The sequence below is a fragment of the Polyergus mexicanus genome, unplaced genomic scaffold, assembly GCF_030449975.1.
Source record: "Polyergus mexicanus isolate NDT 795.1 unplaced genomic scaffold, iyPolMexi1.0 SCAF_8, whole genome shotgun sequence".
Classification (NCBI taxonomy): Eukaryota; Metazoa; Arthropoda; class Insecta; order Hymenoptera; family Formicidae; genus Polyergus; species Polyergus mexicanus.
Window position 1 is genome coordinate 7,724,761 of NW_027223328.1, and position 20,404 is coordinate 7,745,164.

Consider the following 20,404-nt stretch of genomic DNA (forward strand, 5'->3'; position numbering starts at 1 on the left):
TATCAATTAATATTTAAGAATTACTTTAATATATTTCTTTCAAGAAATTTATTTCTTCTTCATCATCGCTGAGCGAAAAGACGAGCCGAAACGGATCGCCAAGAGCAATCTGAGCTTACGATATATATATATATAAGTCTTTGGTGTTATGAGAGACGTGAATCGTGACTTTGGCGAATCGTATCACACAGCTCCGCCGCGCCCTTCGACGCGCACTCCTCTCCATCTCCCTCATCCTACCTCTTTGTGATGAGGGGGACCGAGTATCGAGTGGTCATCGTGTCCTCGAGTTCCTCGAGAACTTTGGAAAGGGTCGCGGCGAGCTTGTCCAGTACCCGCCTGCCAATTACGGAACAGAGATCTAACCGTAGTAACGTGTAGTGTTTCCACCATTGTCTGCAGGACCGAGCGGGGCATATAGTCCGGACGCGACGATGGGCTACATGATGGACGGACAGACGGCCAGCATGATGCACCGGCCGCCCGGTGATCCTACCTTCCATAATCAGTACCATTACCCGGAGTACTATGGACATCACATATAAAGGTTTGTATTGTACAGATGCTGCGAATGTAATCGTCACTTCGATCGGTCTTGCATTAGAATACAGTATTCGTCCTGATGCATCAGCTTGTAAGACAGAGATAACGACAACTAACTATGTAATGACATTTTATTCTTGTCATCGTCAATTATTTACATATTTATGTGAGATATGCTCGTTTTACACAAAAAAAATATATGTTAATATATCAGAATTGTATAAAAGAGTGAAATAGATTGTTAATTTTTTAAAAACATGTATATCTATTTCTTTTTAATATTGTCAAGTAATCGCGCGTTATGATTGAAAATCGCCAATGTTGCGTGTTTCAGAAGTATTTGCAAGACGAAACGGACGGTGGAACGACAGTTCTAGTTACATGAGAAGCGTGACGGGCCTACCGTGTTCCGGCTGGCGTAAACCAGAATCGAAGGACAATGACGATCAGTTGATCGCTAGAACCATTTCTTGCCATGCCGCACGTCGAAATCCGTGACGCTCGGGTGCTCGGAAATGAGAGGAGAAGACACGAGAGAAAGGGAAAGGGGCAAAGGAGCGAGGTTCCCGATTGAAGGAGGAAAGACGTGGCGGGTGAAACGCCGCGGGAGGCCAACGAGAGGAAGATCGTAGAACCGTCGAAGGAAGAGAGACGGTTATACGAGATCGAGTGAAGTAGCTGCGGAAGCGGCGACGCGGAAGGACACGGAGAGGATGAAACCGCGGCTTGGCCTGGAGAATGACGCGGTGAAATTCATGTGATTGTTCTTTGTACAAATATCGCGGTGTAATATTGTAGTGATTGAAGAATTTAAATGTTAAATTTTAATACGGTCGCGATCGAGATATATTAATAAAATATAAGTGATATATAGGCAATTTAGCGGGCATGTACATTAATTAAAAAGAGCTAAACCCCCGGTGCTCGCACGGAATAGGGAGTATGTTCAAGTGCACAGACGATGCAAGGAAAGTATAAAAAGAAAGAGAGAATTTACCAAGAAAAAAGAGTGGGTGTATATATATATATATATATATATATACATATGTATATATATTTTTATATGTATGTATCTATGTAATATATACGCATATATATATATATATATATATATATATATAATACATACATATATATATATACAATATGTGTATATATATATATATATATATATATATATATATATATATATATAGTATAAATAAATAAAAATAGCGAGATACAAAAGATGAGTAGAGAAAGGAAACAAGATTATTAAACGGCACGGTGGAGATGTTTAAAGATATATAAAAAGAAAATGGATGCGCAAACAACAGAGGAAAATTAGACCGAATGATATCGACGCGTGTGCCGGACTCGAGCGCCGAACATTCAATTGCATATATATATATATATATACATATATATATATATAGGAGACATTAAAATTTGTACAGTTATTAATTATAAATGAATTTACTAATTAATTAAAAGAAAAATATATTATATATATATATATATATATAAATATGTATATATATATATATATATATATATATATATATATATATATATATGTATATGAAAAAAACGTGTGGCCCCGGTTGTAATACAAGTCGAGCGTTGTAGTTGGACTGGAACGATTATCACGATATATTGCCGACGCGTACTAAGCAGGAGAAAATTTCCGCGCAAATCGAGAGAGGAGAGCGGGAGATGCGAGTTGCGCGAGTGAGAGAATATGCGCGAGATAAACGTACTGAGGGATTCTAGATATAAATAAAAAACGGAAGATATAGATAACAGTGAGAAAAAGAGAAAGGAAGGGAAAGAGAGGATTGACGCTGTTCGTCGTGCACTCGATGACGAAGCGATATTCCTCCGAGAGTCCCACCCTCTAAAATCCCAACCCAATCCAACCCCCGCACAAATGACATACACTTACACGCGCGCGCGCGCGCGCACACACACACACACACACACTAAGCACCGATCTCTCAGTTTCGCAGAGATACACTCGTATATGCAGTCCTACCGTACATAATACACAACTATACAGAACTCCCCACGACCATAAAAATAATTAAACAAAAGTACACGCGTTTACAGTTTATTATAATATATTCCGTATAAAAAAAAAAAAAAAATAGTTAATTCAACTCTCTGTGAAAATAAGATTGGGAGAGAGGAAAAGCGGGATTCGATTGAGAGGAACCGTCTTGCGGACTCGCGTTCATTTTTCCGATACGGTTTTTCTTCTGCGACGGAAAAAAGAAAGTGGGAAAATAAAGAATATCGGGCAGGAAATTGAGAAGAACGATTCGTTTTTGAACGATTCGTTTTTGTGATTTTATTTTCCTTTGTTCATGTTCACGAGAATCTACGATCAGTAACTATATCAGAAAGGTAAGGAAAAGGGAAGCACAAAAATAGAAATAGAAAAAAAGATTGATATTGAAAATATTTTAATACCTATACATTACGTGTATGTACACTAATAACGTTATTCGCGTACATTCTGATGTTACGGTTTCGAAATGCATGTTTTCATACATTTCATCAAAGATTCGGTTAGATTCGCCAGTTATCCGTTATTTTTCTCCATCTCTACTCGAAACACGACATGATTTCCGACGATATCTCGACAATCGCGAAAAATCCAACACACAAATCCAATTAAATTTAATTCAATTACATTGAATCAAAATCCAGTCACGGAGAGATTCGTTGAATTCTCGATAATAAGAATCGAAACGCGAGTGTATTTAAATGATCTTTTGATATGTATACTAACAAATATTATATAAATACTATATTTATATTAAATTAATCCGATCGATTAATATGCATTACTATTAAATTATTAAATTTATTAAATTTGATGAGAGAGATGTAAATATGGAATAATATAAAAAAATTTAATATGAATATAATATATAGTATGTTTATCAAAAGAATCGATGTAAGCCCATATCGAGTTCTAAAATTTCATTCAATTTCTGAAAAAGATTATCGCGATTTAGAAAAATTCAATCCGATAGCTGTTCGGAATGAAGATGAAATTTGGTTAAGTACTTTTGATAAGTTCGTATTATCTATCGATCGATCGGCGATGTAAAACATCGATCGAGATTTCAACGAATCGCGCGTAAAACGAACGAAAAAGGAACGGAAACGATCGTCGAGGTACTCGTACGCGTTTCAGCGATCACGTCGGTATTCACCCCTCTTTCGAAACCAATTAGCAACGAATCCGCGGCAACGGGAAGCCCCTTCGAATTTGACACTTCCCTTATCCTTTTCTCGTCGATAAGAACGAATCGGTATTATATCTCCGCGATATCATCGTCGCCTCTTTTCGTTCCTGTATGCGCGCGTTTATTTGCACATATTATACACGCTAATTTTATTTTCGATCTTTCTCGCACTTCTTTCTCTCCCGTTTTACGCACCCCTTTTTCGTCATCGGTGTTTTCCGTTTTCTCCATTGTCTCCGTATTCGTCGTACGTTTTGATAAAATTATGATTATCGTTTTTTTTTTTTCCAACGACACGTTAGTCATGAAGGCGCAATCGAACGAAGAAAAAAATTGAATGCAATCAATCTCCAATCTATATTTATCTCCTCCAATCGCTTATCCATCGTTCCCCCGTTCCCGATATTTTGAAGGAATCTCTATATTTCTATACGAATCTTATCGCGCACGCGTCCTTCATATACGTAAACATGTTAGCGAGCAAATGATAGAGAGATTAAGGAAAAAAGCGAGTTAGGGAACCGGAGCGAGGGGAAAGAGCGTTTGTTTTTCGATGAAGGGGAATGAATTTTCGAGAGACCTTTATAACGCGATATGCCAGACACACAGAGCACATGTTTGTTAAGAGAAAAAAATTTTAATGAAATTAAAACGTCGATTATGTATACGCGAGTGTAGATTCACGACGAATAAAGGGTACGAAATAATAAAAACGTCCCTCGTTAACGTCACACGCGTCATACGAGGACGCTTGTCTCGTTGATCTCTCGACGATCGAGACACGACGGTTCGTTCGGAAGGATGGATCGTCGGCACTATCCTCTCTGATCGGACGGGGGGCGCGAAACGAGAGGCTGACACGAATAGAGGGAGCGAGAGGAGAAAGAGCATAAGACAAAAATTTTATCGATATTTTCAATACGCCCGCATACACGCAAATCTTGTATAAAAATTGTAATGTAACACAACTGCTCCTGCCGAGAGCCGAGTGACAACGCGTCGGTGTTCCTTCCCGCGAACATATCCTATTCGAGATTTATCCAGGAACAATTCCAACGGATACGCCGCGCGAGGATCTCCCGAGGCCATTCGATACCTCCCTCGGCTAAAGAGGAACGCCGACATTTCACGTTGTGCCTCGCGCGATTGGCGTTTTAGTATACTAAACTTAAAAAAAAAAAAAAAAAAAAGAAGAAGATAACCCACGTATACCGAAAGACTCAGGTGTGAGAAAAGTCAGTATAGCTACGGTCCTGGTTAAATCGGAACAATTACACGAATTCGTAAGTTACGTTGCGCTGAGCGAACGCACGTGCGTTCGTTCCTCTGCACGAGATGCGCGCCGATCGATCATGCGATCTTCGATCGCCGCCTCCTCCTCCTCCTCCTCCTCCTCCTCCTCCTCTCGAAGTAAGCAGGTAGGTAGGTAGGTAGGTAGGTAGGAAATGGCACGAAAAGAAGGACTCCTCGGTCGTACAAATCCGTCGAGTCTTTCGACGCGCCAACTTTCTCGTCGGGGAAATTAATCGCAGATCTCACCGCGACCAGGATGAAAACGGTATACGATAAAACAGACGGAAATTGTATACGTTACGCGAGAGATCGCGCCGCCGAGATTAGATCATCCGCGAGAGAAGAAGATCTCTTAACACAATGATTTTGATGAATTTAAATTTCCCTTTGATTCTTCTTTGTACGAGAAATGATTTGGGATGCATGGATAATTTCGGCGCGCACGATCTTCGATCAAGAACTAAAAAGATTAATTATATATATCATAGTTATCGAGAACGAGACAATCACAAGAAGTATACTAATCGATGACGGTCGATGACGCGTTTTATCTATCGTCGCGCGCAGCGTCGAGGACGATGGCGCGTTTTTACGGATATTATATTTGTTGAACGATATATTGTTTAATTTTGTTGAGGCTTCCGGTCTTTGACCGCGCACGACGATACGTTAAATCACACACGGTCGTATAAGAGCGATCGATTTCCCTAACGAAGAATGACGCTTAAAGAATGCTTACAGCGTTCACAAATCCGATTTGAAAATATCCCTGTAAAAAAAAGAAAAAAGGCAGGACTATTTTTTGTAATATATACTTTCATATGTATGTTTTCATTATATTTTACAATTTATTTATTTATTTCTTTTTAATGTCATTCATAATATGTCAACACAATAGTGCAAACTTAATTTGAAGGAATTAATGTAGGTTGGCATGGCACAATCTATTGAAATCCATTCAATTATAATTGGAATTTTTTTTCTGTAATCGAGATATGCGAAGGGGAATTCGAGAAAAATAAGACTCCTTTTTAAAAAAAATATAATATATATTATAGAAACAAAGAAGAGATCGCACGATCGAGCACGCCCGCGGATATCGGCAGATCCGAGCGAAGACCGGAGCGACCGGACGTCGTATTGGCTGTTCGTTTTATAAATGAGTTCACTCGATTGAATCATCGCCTTAAAAATGTATACGAAATAACAGTGTAAGGTTTATCTAAGTAATAATCATGTTAGAGGGTAAATCGTAACAAAGATTTTATGAGCGGCGATACGAGCGAGACACGAGGACGGTGAGAGAGAACAACAGTAAATGCGTGTATGTATGCGTATGTGTGTTCGTGTATGTATGCGCGCGCGCGCGTGTGTGTGTGTGTGTGTGTGAAAATGAACAAGTGGGATAATGCGAAAGAGAGAAACACGATTGAAGGGAAAAACGTGGAAAATGCATGCATACTTGTGCACGAACAGTAGCGAGCCAGAGTGATGGAACAATATATAATTATTGTGTAATTACGAACGATAAACGAGATAACGGCTACGACGTCGACGATTGCGACGATGATCATAATGATGATGATGATGATGATGATGATGATGATGATGATGATGATGATGATGAGACCGACCATTTCGTGTCGTCGCGGCAAAGATCACAGCGATCATCGTTATGATCATGAAAGCGATGTGAATCGATCATGATAACGGGGTCTGTGAAGCTGATACACGAATGATGGCGCATACGACGATATGTATAGTAAGCTAAAATTTTATTATATCGATATGAAATCAGATTTTTGCGTATTGACGACCTATCGACGCCCTTAAGTAAGAAAACGAAGAAACTTCAAATAAATTAAAACAAAAAGAAATGAAATGAAAATTGTGTTCTGCTTTGTAAATCGTATCGCTCTTCGATATTAACTTACGATTGTGATAGTGAGGAAAGAGTGAGATAAAGAGCGAGAGAGAGAGAGAGAGAGAGAGAGAGATGAATGAAAGAATGGAGAAAATGTATGAGAACATGTGAGCGCGTAGGAGAACGAGAAAAAAAATGTGATTACAATGTAGTTATGTATGGCAGCCGAAAATCCTTTCTACGTGCTTATCGCGAGCAGGGGAGACGTGCTCGTTGCCCGGATTGTACACTCTCGCGTATACGAAAAAGATAAGGGGAACGTGAAGAATGAAACGTGACGATCTGCGAGACACCGCTGGTCAAGAGTTAAAACGGAGGATCGAAGAGTGGGACACCGCACGTTGATGTAAAGTATTAAGTATTATGGGACTACGTGCATACATATAGTTGTATTAAAAGGGCGCAAACGTCTCGAGCCATCACGTACCGAAATACACGTACACCACACTAGACACATGCACACAGCCACAGACGCACACGTGTGCAAGGATACAGAGACGAAAAAGATGACACTCAATCATTTGTGTACTTGAACTGATCGGTTTTGTTTCATTAAACTTAACGGATGGAACACGTAATGACGATGAAAAGAAAAACGATGTCAAAGAGGTGGTCTATGTTAGAGAGTGTCCATTGTATAGTGTTTTTTGAAACGTGAGCATTAAATGCTACATCTTGTGTACGTTTTGTTGTTATGCGCTTCATTATGCACGCCCGTGAGAAAACGTCGCGACGCCGCTGATGCTGAACATGGATTAGTCTCGTTTGTAATTCGAGAGAAACGGCGATTAACTCTGCTTAGTCAAAAAAATATGGTATTACTTTTTAACGTAAATCACTTTATTAATTTATTTCCTTCGTCTGGTCACACTCGACATTTTGATATCCGAAGCATAAAGTAAAACGATAAACTGAGATATCGAAAGAATTTTTTAATCGAGCATCACACGCGTCTCGTATTTTGTCACGAGTGTTGACCATGTTCCAGTACCTAAAATTCCTTTTTCAATTCTCTCAATTTTTAACTCGATTTTCAAAGAAGAAACTATACGGCTAAAAAATCTGTCGGAATATATACACTGCATTTTGTTAAAATGACAGATGATGTACGGTTAAATGTCGGCGGCTGTGCAACAGATTTGATCATTGAAGAATCGTATGACAGCGAGGAGATACTTTACCGTCGCTTAAACGGAAGAGTAATCTGTAGAAGAACGTAAAATTTTGTCAGGACCGTCGAAAGCGGCGACATCATCGTATCAAAATCGGCGAACCACTCGTTTTGTACGACCGACGTTTTATAAACTCGGAGATCTTGGCGGGATAGGTGGGCGGGGAGGGTTGTTAGCGAACTGTCGATGGCTTTGCTTTGTTATCCGTTGCTGCCATCCCCGGAGTTGCTCCTACGAGCTCGTGCTCGAGCGAAAGGGTGCCGTATAAAACACACATTTGCGATCCGCACGGATCCCCTGGACCGAATCTCCTCCCCGCGTCTCTTTCCGTCTCTCGGTATACTGCCTGTTCTGAAATATGATAGGACGGCTGGAGGGCTAGAAAGCACATCGCGGTGTTGCTGTAGATGCCAATTACCGCTGATGGTTATTCCATGGAAATGGACCTTGTTACGCGGCCAGCGTCGACAATCGGGGAAGGTACCAATTATTTTTGCTGCCATCGATGCTTCCTGCCAGGCGTCATCCGACAAAAGCGCCGAGTCGACGGTTTGTGCCCGGCGTCGGTGTCAGAAGTTCTAACGAGACACCGCGTGATGTAGAGGAATGTGCGGCGATCGAAATTTTTTCTCCCCCTTCCTTCCCACCACTTCATCGCAATCTTCCTACTTAATTCTTTTATTTAATTTAACTGTTTGTCTTTTATTAACTGCTCTTTTCTGAAACAGTTGAAAGGAACACAAAAAATTTTAGAGTTAACGATACGATTGACATATCATGTCACAGTGATAATCTGCATATTTTAATCCTTGTGTTATTAAAAGGACATAATGGTAATTTTTTAATTTAGTAATTATATCAAGATTTATTGTTTATGTATAATTAAAAAAAAACAAATTTATTGATTATATATGTATAACTACAAACGTACGTAACTGACCTTCGTTTTAATTTAATTCGACGCATCTTGGTTTAAAAAGTATGTATTGTATCCCCTTAAAATACATATATTTTAACCAAACGCATCCCCTATTATATAAAATCCAATGGAAGATAATAAAAAAAAAAAAAAAAAAAAAAACTGTTCAACTTTGTCGAAATCAATTCTTTCATTCTACTTCTCTTGTTTTGTGATTAATTGACCGACCCTACTGACGTTTAAATTATCTTTATATATTCCGATGTAGAGCATTGTTAAAAGGAGCCGGTAGAAAACGGACGAAAATTCCGCGAAGCTTTTGGATTCGGCTGCTGATCCGCGAGGCGGGAGAAATTTCTGCATTAGCCGGTAATCGCGCCGGCGGTAGCTTTAATCAGCCGTCGAAGCAGGCGATCCGTGAAGCCGTTAGAAAGTTCGTCGAACTAACTCGGTCGTCGTCTAACGCGGTGGTGCGCGTTAGAAAGCCGGGTAATATATTAGACGCGGGAAGGCCCCGCGAGCAAACAATCTCGTAATGGCAGGACGGCACGGCTGACTGGTGGCGCGGTAATGAGATATTAGAGCTGAGCTTGGCCTGCTAGAAGGGAGCGGCCACTTCGGGGTAGTAATGCGCGATAGGCGCCCGTTTATGTCTCATGGTGCCGGGGGTTTGTTATTACGTAGCATTGCCGGGACGAGGGCTAGTATCGTTTGCTCTCTCTCGGGACGTGATTACGACGCCGTGCTACCTCCATCCTCACTCAATGCGGACAGCTCCGTTCGAGAAATTGACACTGTCAGAAATGAATTCTGAAGTCTCGGGGTTCAATCGTGCTATTGATTTTTACTTTTTAATTGATTACACGCGTCTTTTTTCCTCATTTCCTCATTATTTTTCGTAATGATTTCAGATAATTTTAATATTTTTTTTTTTACGATTAACGTTATTAGAAAGTTGTGCATACATTAATAAAACATTATACGAAGTATTTTTATGGAAAAATATAATAATATAAACTCTTTATTGTACTATATTATTATTCATGATGTATAATTTGTATTTCAATTATATCTTTATAGAGATTATATGGTTTAATTATAAATTGACTTAATTTTCTTATCTTGTTTTAAAGATAAATAAAAACTACAAATGTAACATAAGTATAAATTTCATGTTTTCACTATCGAGATCCTTATTCAGTTATACTCAAATTATAACTGAACCGTCGTGATAGTATGTCATCAAAGTAATTGGCGATTAAGCGACAGCGCTACACATATCAAGTGTCAACAACGCATAAATAGGTCGCATTCGGTGGATAGACAGGTCGAGAATGGTGGTGTGTTTCGTACAAGTGCAACATGTTAACGAAAAGCTCGTACTGACAGTCATTGATTGGCAATGATCAAAGCCCCAGTCTGCCACTCAACATACTCGTAAATCGCGTATATGAAATGCATATTAAAAGTTATGACGTAAAACGCTTCATCGAATACACGAGTAGTTCAATATGCATCAATTTATCGATTTCTTGCATTTAATTCACTGATTTTGATTTTGGTCACTTTTTATCGACTTTGTCATACGTAAAATTTATATTCAATGATAAAAACTTGCAAACGCTCCATAATAATACTCATAAAAAGTCACAACTATACAAAAAAAATTATTTTAAAGTTAATTAAGATAATGAAAAAATATCTCAAGATAGTAAATCATAACAACAGGAAAGATATAATACTCAACAATTATTAATACTCAAATTCTGCTAACACGTAAAAACTTTCGAAATTCGAGTAAAATATTGTCAGATAATCCTAAAATGTACTTTACTTTAGGAAATCGATTCTTTCGGGTGAAAGTAATCGCGGTGACGGTCGCGGGAATCGTTCGCGCCATTCATCAGCGACGCATAAACAGGCCGCGCGAGAGATCCATACCCCAATAAATAACTCGAGTGTGGCATGATTCCGTCAGGGTAGCACAGTAGCCTAGAAGCGAAGCGGCGAAACGGTAGCAGGCGACAACCGGCTGCGCCGACGGTCCTCGGCGGTCGTCTTTTCCTCTCGTTTCATCCCCTCTGCCTCAGTCGCAGTCACCGCCGTCCTCTCTCTTTCCCTCGCGCCCACGTACGGACAAATGGGTGTCCCTGCATATGTAAAAGCGGCGCTGTGTTCGGCTCACCCTCGGCCAGCCATTTGTCAATGTCAAGGCGCGAGCGCCGTATCCATAGCAACACCCCCGGCCAGCCGGGGGTGCGAGTGCGAGCGAGTACGAGCGAGCGGCGCGGGCAACCCTCGGTTTCGCGCGACTTCCATCCCCGCCGGCGGAACGCAACCCCCGGGCTTGTGCTTCCACCACCCACCACCGTCGCCCCACTGCCGTTGCCGCCGCTACCCGCTACTACGCTCACTGTAGCCGCTGGCTGCCACCCTTCGTCGCTACACCCCTCGGCGACCCATCGCCACCGACGTCCATCCCCGACCGACTCCGCCGCGCGCGCACGCGCTCTCGCGCCCTTTGTAACTCCTGATGACGCTACCCTTATTCTCGGGGGCGCCTTAGGACGAGCAGTGCCGTCAGCTGTTCTCGACGTTGATGATATTTCCGTATAAATGCTCCAATTGTTTCTGGTAACGAAGATCTTTGTCGAATCAACGGTTGACGGTTTTTTAATTTTGCAGGACGGAGTTGTAAATGAAACTGTAAGATTCCAAATTTAACTCTTTAAATTTCTACTCCTGCATTCCAAAAAAGAAATAATTCTAAACAGATCTTGATAATGTATTATAAGCGCTAAGTTTTTATTTTTTATGATTATAATAAAAATTTCCAACTCTCGTATACCACATTATTTTTCTTATCATTATAATATAATTCCTTATTTAATTTTTTTAGTTTTCCAAATTTATAATTAATCCGTATCCCAATTAAATTCATAAAGGAAGTAAAATATTTTAATTATATGTTGTTATGAGAATGATTATATATATTACTATCTCTAGAAATTGCATTATGATCTGTCTGTATAAATATCAATTCTACATATATTCCACGCATGATTTCCCCCTCCCCCGCTACCCAAAAAAAATATGTATCAATTGACATATAGCGTTCAAAATATTCCAGAAATAGCATGAATAACAGTCGACGGTGTTATTCGGTGACACCTTATAAGATTCTCCCGTTACAGAGTCGGACGACGCGGCATAAAAACGTTCAAAGACATGTACGTATCCCCCTGAGAAATTCTTTATCGCGTCGTAATGTACAGAAAACAAAGAGAGGCTCGCAGGCGTGGAAACGGTAAGAATAGTGGCGCAAGTCACGAAGGAGAAAGATAGCGGCGAAAACGTAGGGAAGAAGAGAGAAAAACTGAGTATATTCTGTATACTGTAAGGGAAGAGAGAAAGTGAGGGAGAATGAGAGGGAGACGGAGGTCGGCGATGGTGGAGAACGGTCGTCGAGCGGTCGGTCTAGGTGGTGCGGGCGGTAACGACTGCATAGCAAGACAGCTCGCTTAAATATGCAGGATGGGCGGCGGCGGCGGCGGGCAGCATTGTAGCGTGCTCGTAGCACGGAGCAACGGGGTGAACTTGGTACTGAGGGAAATGAAGGGAACGAACGTACAGGAGAGGGAACGAGAGATAAACGGAGAAGGAAAGGGGATAGATAGAAAGCGAGCGGGAGACAGAACGGGGTGAGAGGAAGGAGGAAGGAAAGCGAAGGGGCGAGAAGGTGTGGAGAAAGAGAGAGAGAAAACGCAGAATGCGGGGTGATCGGAGAGAGAAAGAGAAGAGAGAGAGAGAGAGAGAGCGAGAGGAGAGAAGAGAACGAAGGTGGTCGCAGGCGCTTGCGCGGCCCGTAATGATTGACTGGCTCGCTGGCAGCCAACAGACAGACGTTCGCCCACCAGACCAACCAGCTCACCCCCGTGCTAACCCACCTCATCCCCTTCTTCCTGATCCTGCCGTCCACCGTGTATCCTCTCACTTTCTCTCTCTCTCTCTCTCTCTCTCTCTCTGTCTTTCTCTTCTCTCCCCATTTCTCTCGATCTCCTTTTCGCTCTTTCGCTCGGAACAACCTCTACCATCGGCCAGAACCATCGGGCCTGGAGCACAAACTCGCTCAAAAAGCTCACAATACAATGCACGGTGTTTTTTTTTCTCTCTCTCTCTCTCTCTCTCACTTCTTCCTTCCCCTCTTGTCTTCTATTCCTCACTACCATGTCTCTCTTTTCTTCCTCGGCTCACCGAACACTCTACCGGCTATCCTCCCTTATCGCTACCCTTTTAACTCTTTCTCTACCGGAGCGCGATCCCGGCCGTCGCGGATTCCCATACGTAGCTACGTACAAAAAGCAGTTATCGCCAGATAACCTCGGCCATTGAATCTTTAAAAGTTGGCTTATACTTGTATAATGCTATATCGATTCCCCCGCCGATGATCCCTGGGAGTTTTTGAAAATGCGGCCGTGGAACTTTTGGATTAAGCCGACCGCTAAATAATCTCAAATAACATGAAAATAATTAAATACGCTTTGATACGATGACGGCGAATTTTCGGCCGCCGGCATATAGAGATTGAGAGAGAGAGAGAGAGAGAGAGAGAAAGACAGAGAGAGGGTTTTGCGATACTATTAAATTATTATTAAATTAAAATGTCAAAATATGTATGCGCAGATACGCGAGTATTCCCAAAATTTAATTTACACTACAAAGAATATCCAATTAATTATATAATAACGACGATAACAAAATTGGGCGCTTTTCCGCCCGTGAAACTCGAACGGCCGTAGTTCGCTTTTACAATAATTTTTCGCGTATATTATCGCATCGCAAAAGAAGCGAAACTGCAAAAGCGAGCGACCAGAGTTTGTCTCTTTTCGCGCGAATCTTATCCCTCGCTCGACGACGACGACGACGACGACGAGGAGAGAAAAAGCGACGGCGTTACTCTCTCCGCGGCGCACGTTGTTATTTTCTTTCCTCTTTTTTCGAGGCGTTTAATCCAATACCGGCCATGCGTCCATCAACTACGGTCGCAAAGGTTTTGTCCCGGTACCGAGCACGCCGTCGGCCATCCCCGTAAATTCGCGCGTGGCCGCGCGCAATGTTCTGCGTGTCGCATAAAGCGTAAAACCAACGTGAATTACGGTAGGATCGCGTTACACCGCCCGTAGCAGTCGGCGGCGTTCGACAATTCCCGCTGTCCTTGGTCCTTTTAGAAATTCATGTAATTTTTTGCCCGCCAGCACCAGACGCGCCAATTTTCCCACGGAAAAGCGCGCCGTTTCGGCGCATCCGAAATTTAGGACGCTGGATTTTCGATGTTTCTTTCTCTCCCGATCCTCTAAAATATCTCTTTGCTTAAATCCAACATCACGTTCACGTGTAACGTCTGAATTAATCGACTCTCTCGTGCCTTGGAAGTATTAATAACTTTCTCGGTCTAACATACGAAATATGTTGATTACATTATTATACGTTAAGTATATTACAACGCTCATTTTATCTAGAAACAAGATAGTCGAGTAAAAGAACTTTATATGACAACATACCTTTTCATACATTGCTCGAGTATACGATTATAGAGATGCCATTTTCATCGATTTTTTGAAAGTTGCTGTATGTATACGTACTGTAAAAATATTGTTGAATCGACTGAAAAATTTAAAATCCAATTCGATTTTATTCTAAGAGAATTCTAAAGTTATATATCTTAATTCCCTTAATCTATTTCATTTATACGTGTCACGAAGTTTCTTCCATCTCGAGACATAAAGTCAGGTAATGCTCTCTGAGCAAATACGGTTTAAATGCTGACTGTCCTATCTCTGAGCATAGCCACTATACTGTATCGGCACTCTTCATCTCGTAAAAAAATCAGGAAGTCGTTATGTATGCCGAGCCTTCCAAACAATTTGATGCAAAAAGCAATAATAGATGAAAGAAATTTCTACGTCAAAAATAACCATAAAGAAAAATTGCAAATTTTATGATCCCGTTTTTGTATATACTATGTATATTTTTCCGATATTTGCATTATATTTTTTTGTCATATTTATCATATAAACAATATGTATTATGCAAATTACACAAGCTCGTATAACAACAGATCACGCCTGGAATCAGCCGCGGTCGTGTCGCGCGATCCAAGACTAGCTCGCAAGAGAGACCATAAATTCGCCCGAAGCGGAATTCAAGTGCGAACGAATTTGTAGGCTCTCGCTTACACGGCCGTGGGCCTCGGCTGTAAATGGCCTTACAACCTCTCAGCAAGTAGCGACCGACAATTAATCGTCCGGCATTAAGCGCAAATGAACTTTTGCCCCTAGCGGCGAACTCGTCCGCTCCACGCGCTCAAATTCGACGTGAGATTCGACGGCATTGTTCTTGACGGGTGTTCGTTAACAATTTAGTAGGAGTGTATCAACTTATGTATACTGCAAAATTCTCTTTAAAAAATGCATCTACGCATATGGTATGTGTGTATATTTAATCAAAACATTTTTTACAAAAGTAGAGATTTTTTATTATATTATTGAGTAAATTATTATAGATACACATTAATGGAACAGCTGATCGACAGATATTTTTTCTCAGTCGATTTTCGCATAAACGGAATATAGAAATAACATCCGGGAAGGCAGGATAAGCCGTTAACATTGCGACGTTTGTCTTCAATGTGATAATTAACGATACGATGTTACCGAGGGCTTTTAATCTCCCGGTAACGTTTCCCGCGATTATAATGTTCCTTGAAAATTAGCATAATAATATATCGTCGTCTACCTCGACCAATTAAATGGCCATAAAACGAATCGAGGTTCGGCGACGATTTTGCAGTACCGTGCTGAGCTAACTCGAAGAGGGGCTATTAATGGATGGTTCCTTCACGAGAGTGTCAGAAGATCGTAAACTTGTCCTTTCATGTGCTAGATAACCTTCCCTCGAGATTTGGTTTTTGGCCGGTAATATCGATTATCGAAGAACGGAGAATGTGTGTGTGTGTGTGTGTGTGTGTGTGTGTGTATGTGTGTGCAGCGACATGAATGAGCTTGATTTATCTAATCGCGAAATCTGATAATAATTTCATGAAGTAATCAAGCTGTTTCAAAATTTTTTTAAATTTTCTCCTACTTTGTTTAATATCAGAATATGTCCTTTTTTATTTCTCTTGACAAGTACTATCTACGTGAATGTCATGCAAATCTTAATTGTAAGATTAATATCTTCATACAATCTTTCTATACCTCAAAGATTTTAATCAATTGATGGCAATCAATCTCACGCTATTCGATCTCTCGAGACATCGCAACTTCCTCACTCGCTGACGATAAATCGTCCGAATCTTTAGCACACCGCATCGTTAAAGGATCGTTAACGGATCCTCTTCAAAGCCGACATGAGACAGATAGAACGATTTGTCAGGATTCGTGATGGGAGTCCTGTGAGGATTGTTGAAAGGGTACGGAAAGTATAATATTATGAACGCCGAACACACTATCAGAATGTCGACAGAATAAACTTATTTCATTACTTTTACTGACAAGCCAAATATGGATTTTAGATTTTTAAATATGTGTAAAATATATAAACATATAATTAGATTCTTTGGGTATTTACATTATTATCATTGCTTGGAGAAATTTTTACAACTAAATTATACTCAAAAGATATCTATATGTATGCTAAGATTTAATAATAATAATTATAATAATGATTATGATTCTCCACAAACTTGTACAAGGATATCGTGTGTCTGATTTATCAAGGATTCTTACTACTTCAAAGTATATAAAGTAATCAATATCTCTGCTCTGTTCGCAATACGCTTACATAAAAATCAGAACATTTTATTTCGTCATATTCCCCTGTTAGCTTGATATAATACAACATCGTCACCAAATCTCAACTCCTTTTATGATCGTTTAATTAATCGAGATAGACAATAATATATTATTTCGTCCACATTTTTCGAACTGCTAATTTTATAATAATACATACATATCAAAAAGTTTACTTCTTGCAAGTTTTCCAATAAATATTACATCACATTTTCGCGCGTAAGATTAATAATAATTTTTAAAAAGTCGCTCCTCCTCGTAAGTTATAATAGAGAATAACTCTTGCGCGACCATTATTGGTTTATCCTCGACGACCTATTTGCACGGTAAGCCTTCCTAATAACGAACGACTGCTATGATCGGGGTCAACGATATTTATCTTTTTTTTTTTCCGTTAATGTATCGCTTTCCGGAGAAAATCTTACTCAAGACGATCAAGACATTTTTCGATACGAGGCGGTAGCCTCTTTTCCGCCCATAGCTCGCACTATTGGAGTTGGTATTATTTCTACGGTATCACGGTATTCCCCGTGGGATGGAAGCGAAAAACTCCAGCTAACTCGCATCTGTATCAATTTATGCGGCCGACACGGTTGGCACAAAGCGGAAATGCCTGGCTACCAACTAGAAAAGAGGATAAAGTGAGGGAGCCCAGGAAAGGTTTGAAGCACCGCACACATTTCGATTAACGTTACTCGCGTTCCATTTTCACGCAAAATGTCGAAAATCTAATAAGCTCATCTGTATTAATCGAAATGTCATTACATGTAAATTATTGTCTCGAATAAACAAAAGTTCAATGGACGTGGAATTATATTGCTGAAAACCTAATTAAATTATCATGATATATAATGTCTTTTTCATTGTAATAATACCCCAATAACGCTCTTATTTACTTTGATTAATGTTAAATAAATATTTGACTTGTTCGGTTATCTATTGTTTCACATATCATGTATATGACAATATATTAATACATTTTATTTTATTATATGTGAAATTATACTTTTTTCCATTAGTGTTATTTTGCTATTTTTTAATTAATTTTGGCGCTGTTTTTGAAATAGAAAATTCTTTAAAGCTCTAGAATAAAGTTTCCTTTATTCCTCGAAAAAGTAAGTTAAGTAACAATTAAGATGTTATTCAACGTAATTTGACGTATGACGTTCGGGCATTTGTATTCGAACGATAAATTCCGCGATTTCATCGTCACTTTCGAGCGACTTGTTCGCGCGACCGCGAGATCGTCTGTCCCAAAACAAATTGTTTGCACGCGCTAGGGTGGCGTACCCGCGGCTGCCACGGAATGAGTAATGGTGGGGCACCGACCGACCGACCGACCGACCGACCGACTGAATTCCCGACTCTAAAATCCAACAGAACGAGCATGAAGCCGCCAACTGGAAACTGGCTGAAGGGTTTTAACGTACGAAGCAACCGCGATCGGCGCAGATGGCAACGAATACACGCGATACACGCGAGTGTGTACCCTTCTGGAACTTTAAATAGCGCACACACTTTCCTATGTAACCGGGGCCATTTATCCGTACTCTTTCCAAATCGAAAAAAGACGACATGGTAGCAGGTGCTCGTGAAAATCCGGAGAATGTCTTTCAGACTAAGACAATCATATTTAAATAAACAAAAATTAAGATTTATAAAATTTAGATTTAGTATCCATAGATATAGATATATATCGCGTTCTTATAAAAGTTAATCTGTATCCGATGTAATGATCAGATTAAAAGAGGAGAAAATCTCAAAGAGATAATAAATGTAACTGACACACACGCATTTTAAAGATATTGGCCACAATTTACAAAACAATTATATTGCAAAATGAATACGAGAATGATGACTTTTATAATTATACTTTTACAAAGTGCTAGACGTTTTTTGACGCGCTACTCTCAGTTTTTTATGCTACACTATCCGACCTATTAAAATATAGATATAATGAAAGAAGAAGTGGGCAATAGATGCACAAATTAATGGACGAGCATCACGCGTAATCCTGCGTAGGATAGTAAACAGGAGCGCGCGGGGGACCCTTCCGCATTCTTATACAACCATAAATTATAGTTTAAGCCCGCGGGGATCGCGCGTCCCCTGGGATTAACCGTAGGCCCAACGAACATGCGCTCGCAGCAGGTATTTGCCTTTGATTATTTTTTAATTGCTCAGCACTATGTAAAGTCCGTTTGTCTGCCATGTTTCTCATTCATGCCAATCCGTTGGTCAAAATCAATTCGCTTTTGCGGTAAAAATATTAATTAACATAATGAATTCTTTTTCACAAATATATGTCAACACGTTTTAATATGACGATACCTTTTAATATGATCTCGATGTGCTATTCAAAATTTTAATATTTCCTTTTCTCCCACGCTGTTTAATCGCGAATCTAGAATAAAACGATATACACATAATAATCTGATAGAACGACGAGCGATCGTCCTTGGAATATGCATCACAATCGCCTGACTCTATAACTCTACATTGATGAGTATTTCGCAGCAGATGAAAGGCCGATAGTAAATAATGAGTGCAGATTGTTAAATATGAATGAGCACGTCGACGCGACGTCGATCTCGTGCTACACGCGACTCTGCGCGCACGACACACGCACGAACAACGTCTCGAACGAACGATTATGTCACTTTGGTAACGAGGATAGAAAGCAGCCGCGCGATCATTTGTAACGTGACTCTGCGGAAATCACAGAAACGAGAAGAGGATAGGAGGGGTCGGAGGGTGGCGAGGGGGGGGGGGGAGAAGGGGCGCGGATCTCGGAGCGCCTTCTCCCGTTTCTCTCGCGTTCACCCCCTCCCCCCCACCCCGCGTCTAGCCCCCGTGCTGCGTCAGTTCTCGACTAATGGTATTAGTGTCATTGATAGTTGATTCCTTGTGTGCCGAGCAAATATGTATTTATTGATTCTGTGAAGAGCGGCGTAAAGGAGCGAAGGGGGAAGTAGGTGAGAGGCGATGACGGCAGATGGGGAGGGGAGAACGGGAACGGTAAGAGCGGGCGCAATTTCACCCTTTCACGGTCCCTCGGACCCGAGAGGAAAGGGTTGCCTGTCTTCTAGCCGAGTCAGAAACCAAGTTCCGACCAGAGTGCCTTTCACGTTCGCCGATATTAATGGCTTCCAACCGATTCAAGCCAAATGGAATGGCTAACGTGTAAATCGAGAATGTTTGCGCTGTCCTCGTGAGAGAGAGAGAGAGAGAGAGAGAGCATTCTCTCGGCGCGTACGCTCGCAGTCGCGGTATGGGGGTGGTGCGTCTCCGCGCGTCAAAGATCGATGCAGCCTTGTTAGGGTTAATTAATTATTCCTCCACTTCTGAATATGGCGCCGAGACAACGCTATGTGCGTATCTGAATTTCGAAATATTACAAAGTTTTCGTGAATTGAACTAGGTAATATATTATTGTCAAATAAATAGCAAAAAAATACATTATATAA

At 40.6% G+C, this 20,404-nt stretch overlaps 2 protein-coding genes across 5 annotated transcripts in view; one reads left to right on the forward strand and one right to left on the reverse strand.

The window, feature by feature from the left end:
• The window catches only part of Hth (Meis homeobox homothorax), a 384,416-nt gene extending 383,081 nt beyond the window's left edge, over nucleotides 1-1,335 (forward strand). Inside the window, exons 13-14 of one of the 2 annotated variants that reach the window (XM_070300419.1) lie at nucleotides 382-547; nucleotides 878-1,335. In XM_070300419.1, the coding sequence (XP_070156520.1) occupies nucleotides 382-545 (164 nt within the window). In that variant the 3' untranslated portion in view covers nucleotides 546-547; nucleotides 878-1,335. The remainder of the gene's footprint in view (nucleotides 1-381; nucleotides 548-877) is intronic. The other variant, XM_070300420.1, reaches the window with a different exon arrangement.
• Rrp46 (exosome complex component Rrp46) overlaps nucleotides 1-20,404 on the reverse strand; it is a 117,700-nt gene that overhangs the window by 6,780 nt on the left and 90,516 nt on the right. The window contains exon 6 of one of the 3 annotated variants that reach the window (XM_070300427.1): nucleotides 7,570-8,887. The exons of the other annotated variants lie outside the window; for them this stretch is intronic. Coding sequence (XP_070156528.1) covers nucleotides 8,874-8,887 — 14 coding nt within the window. The 3' untranslated portion in view covers nucleotides 7,570-8,873. Of the gene's footprint in view, nucleotides 1-7,569; nucleotides 8,888-20,404 lie in introns of those variants that run through there. 3 annotated transcript variants of the gene reach the window in all.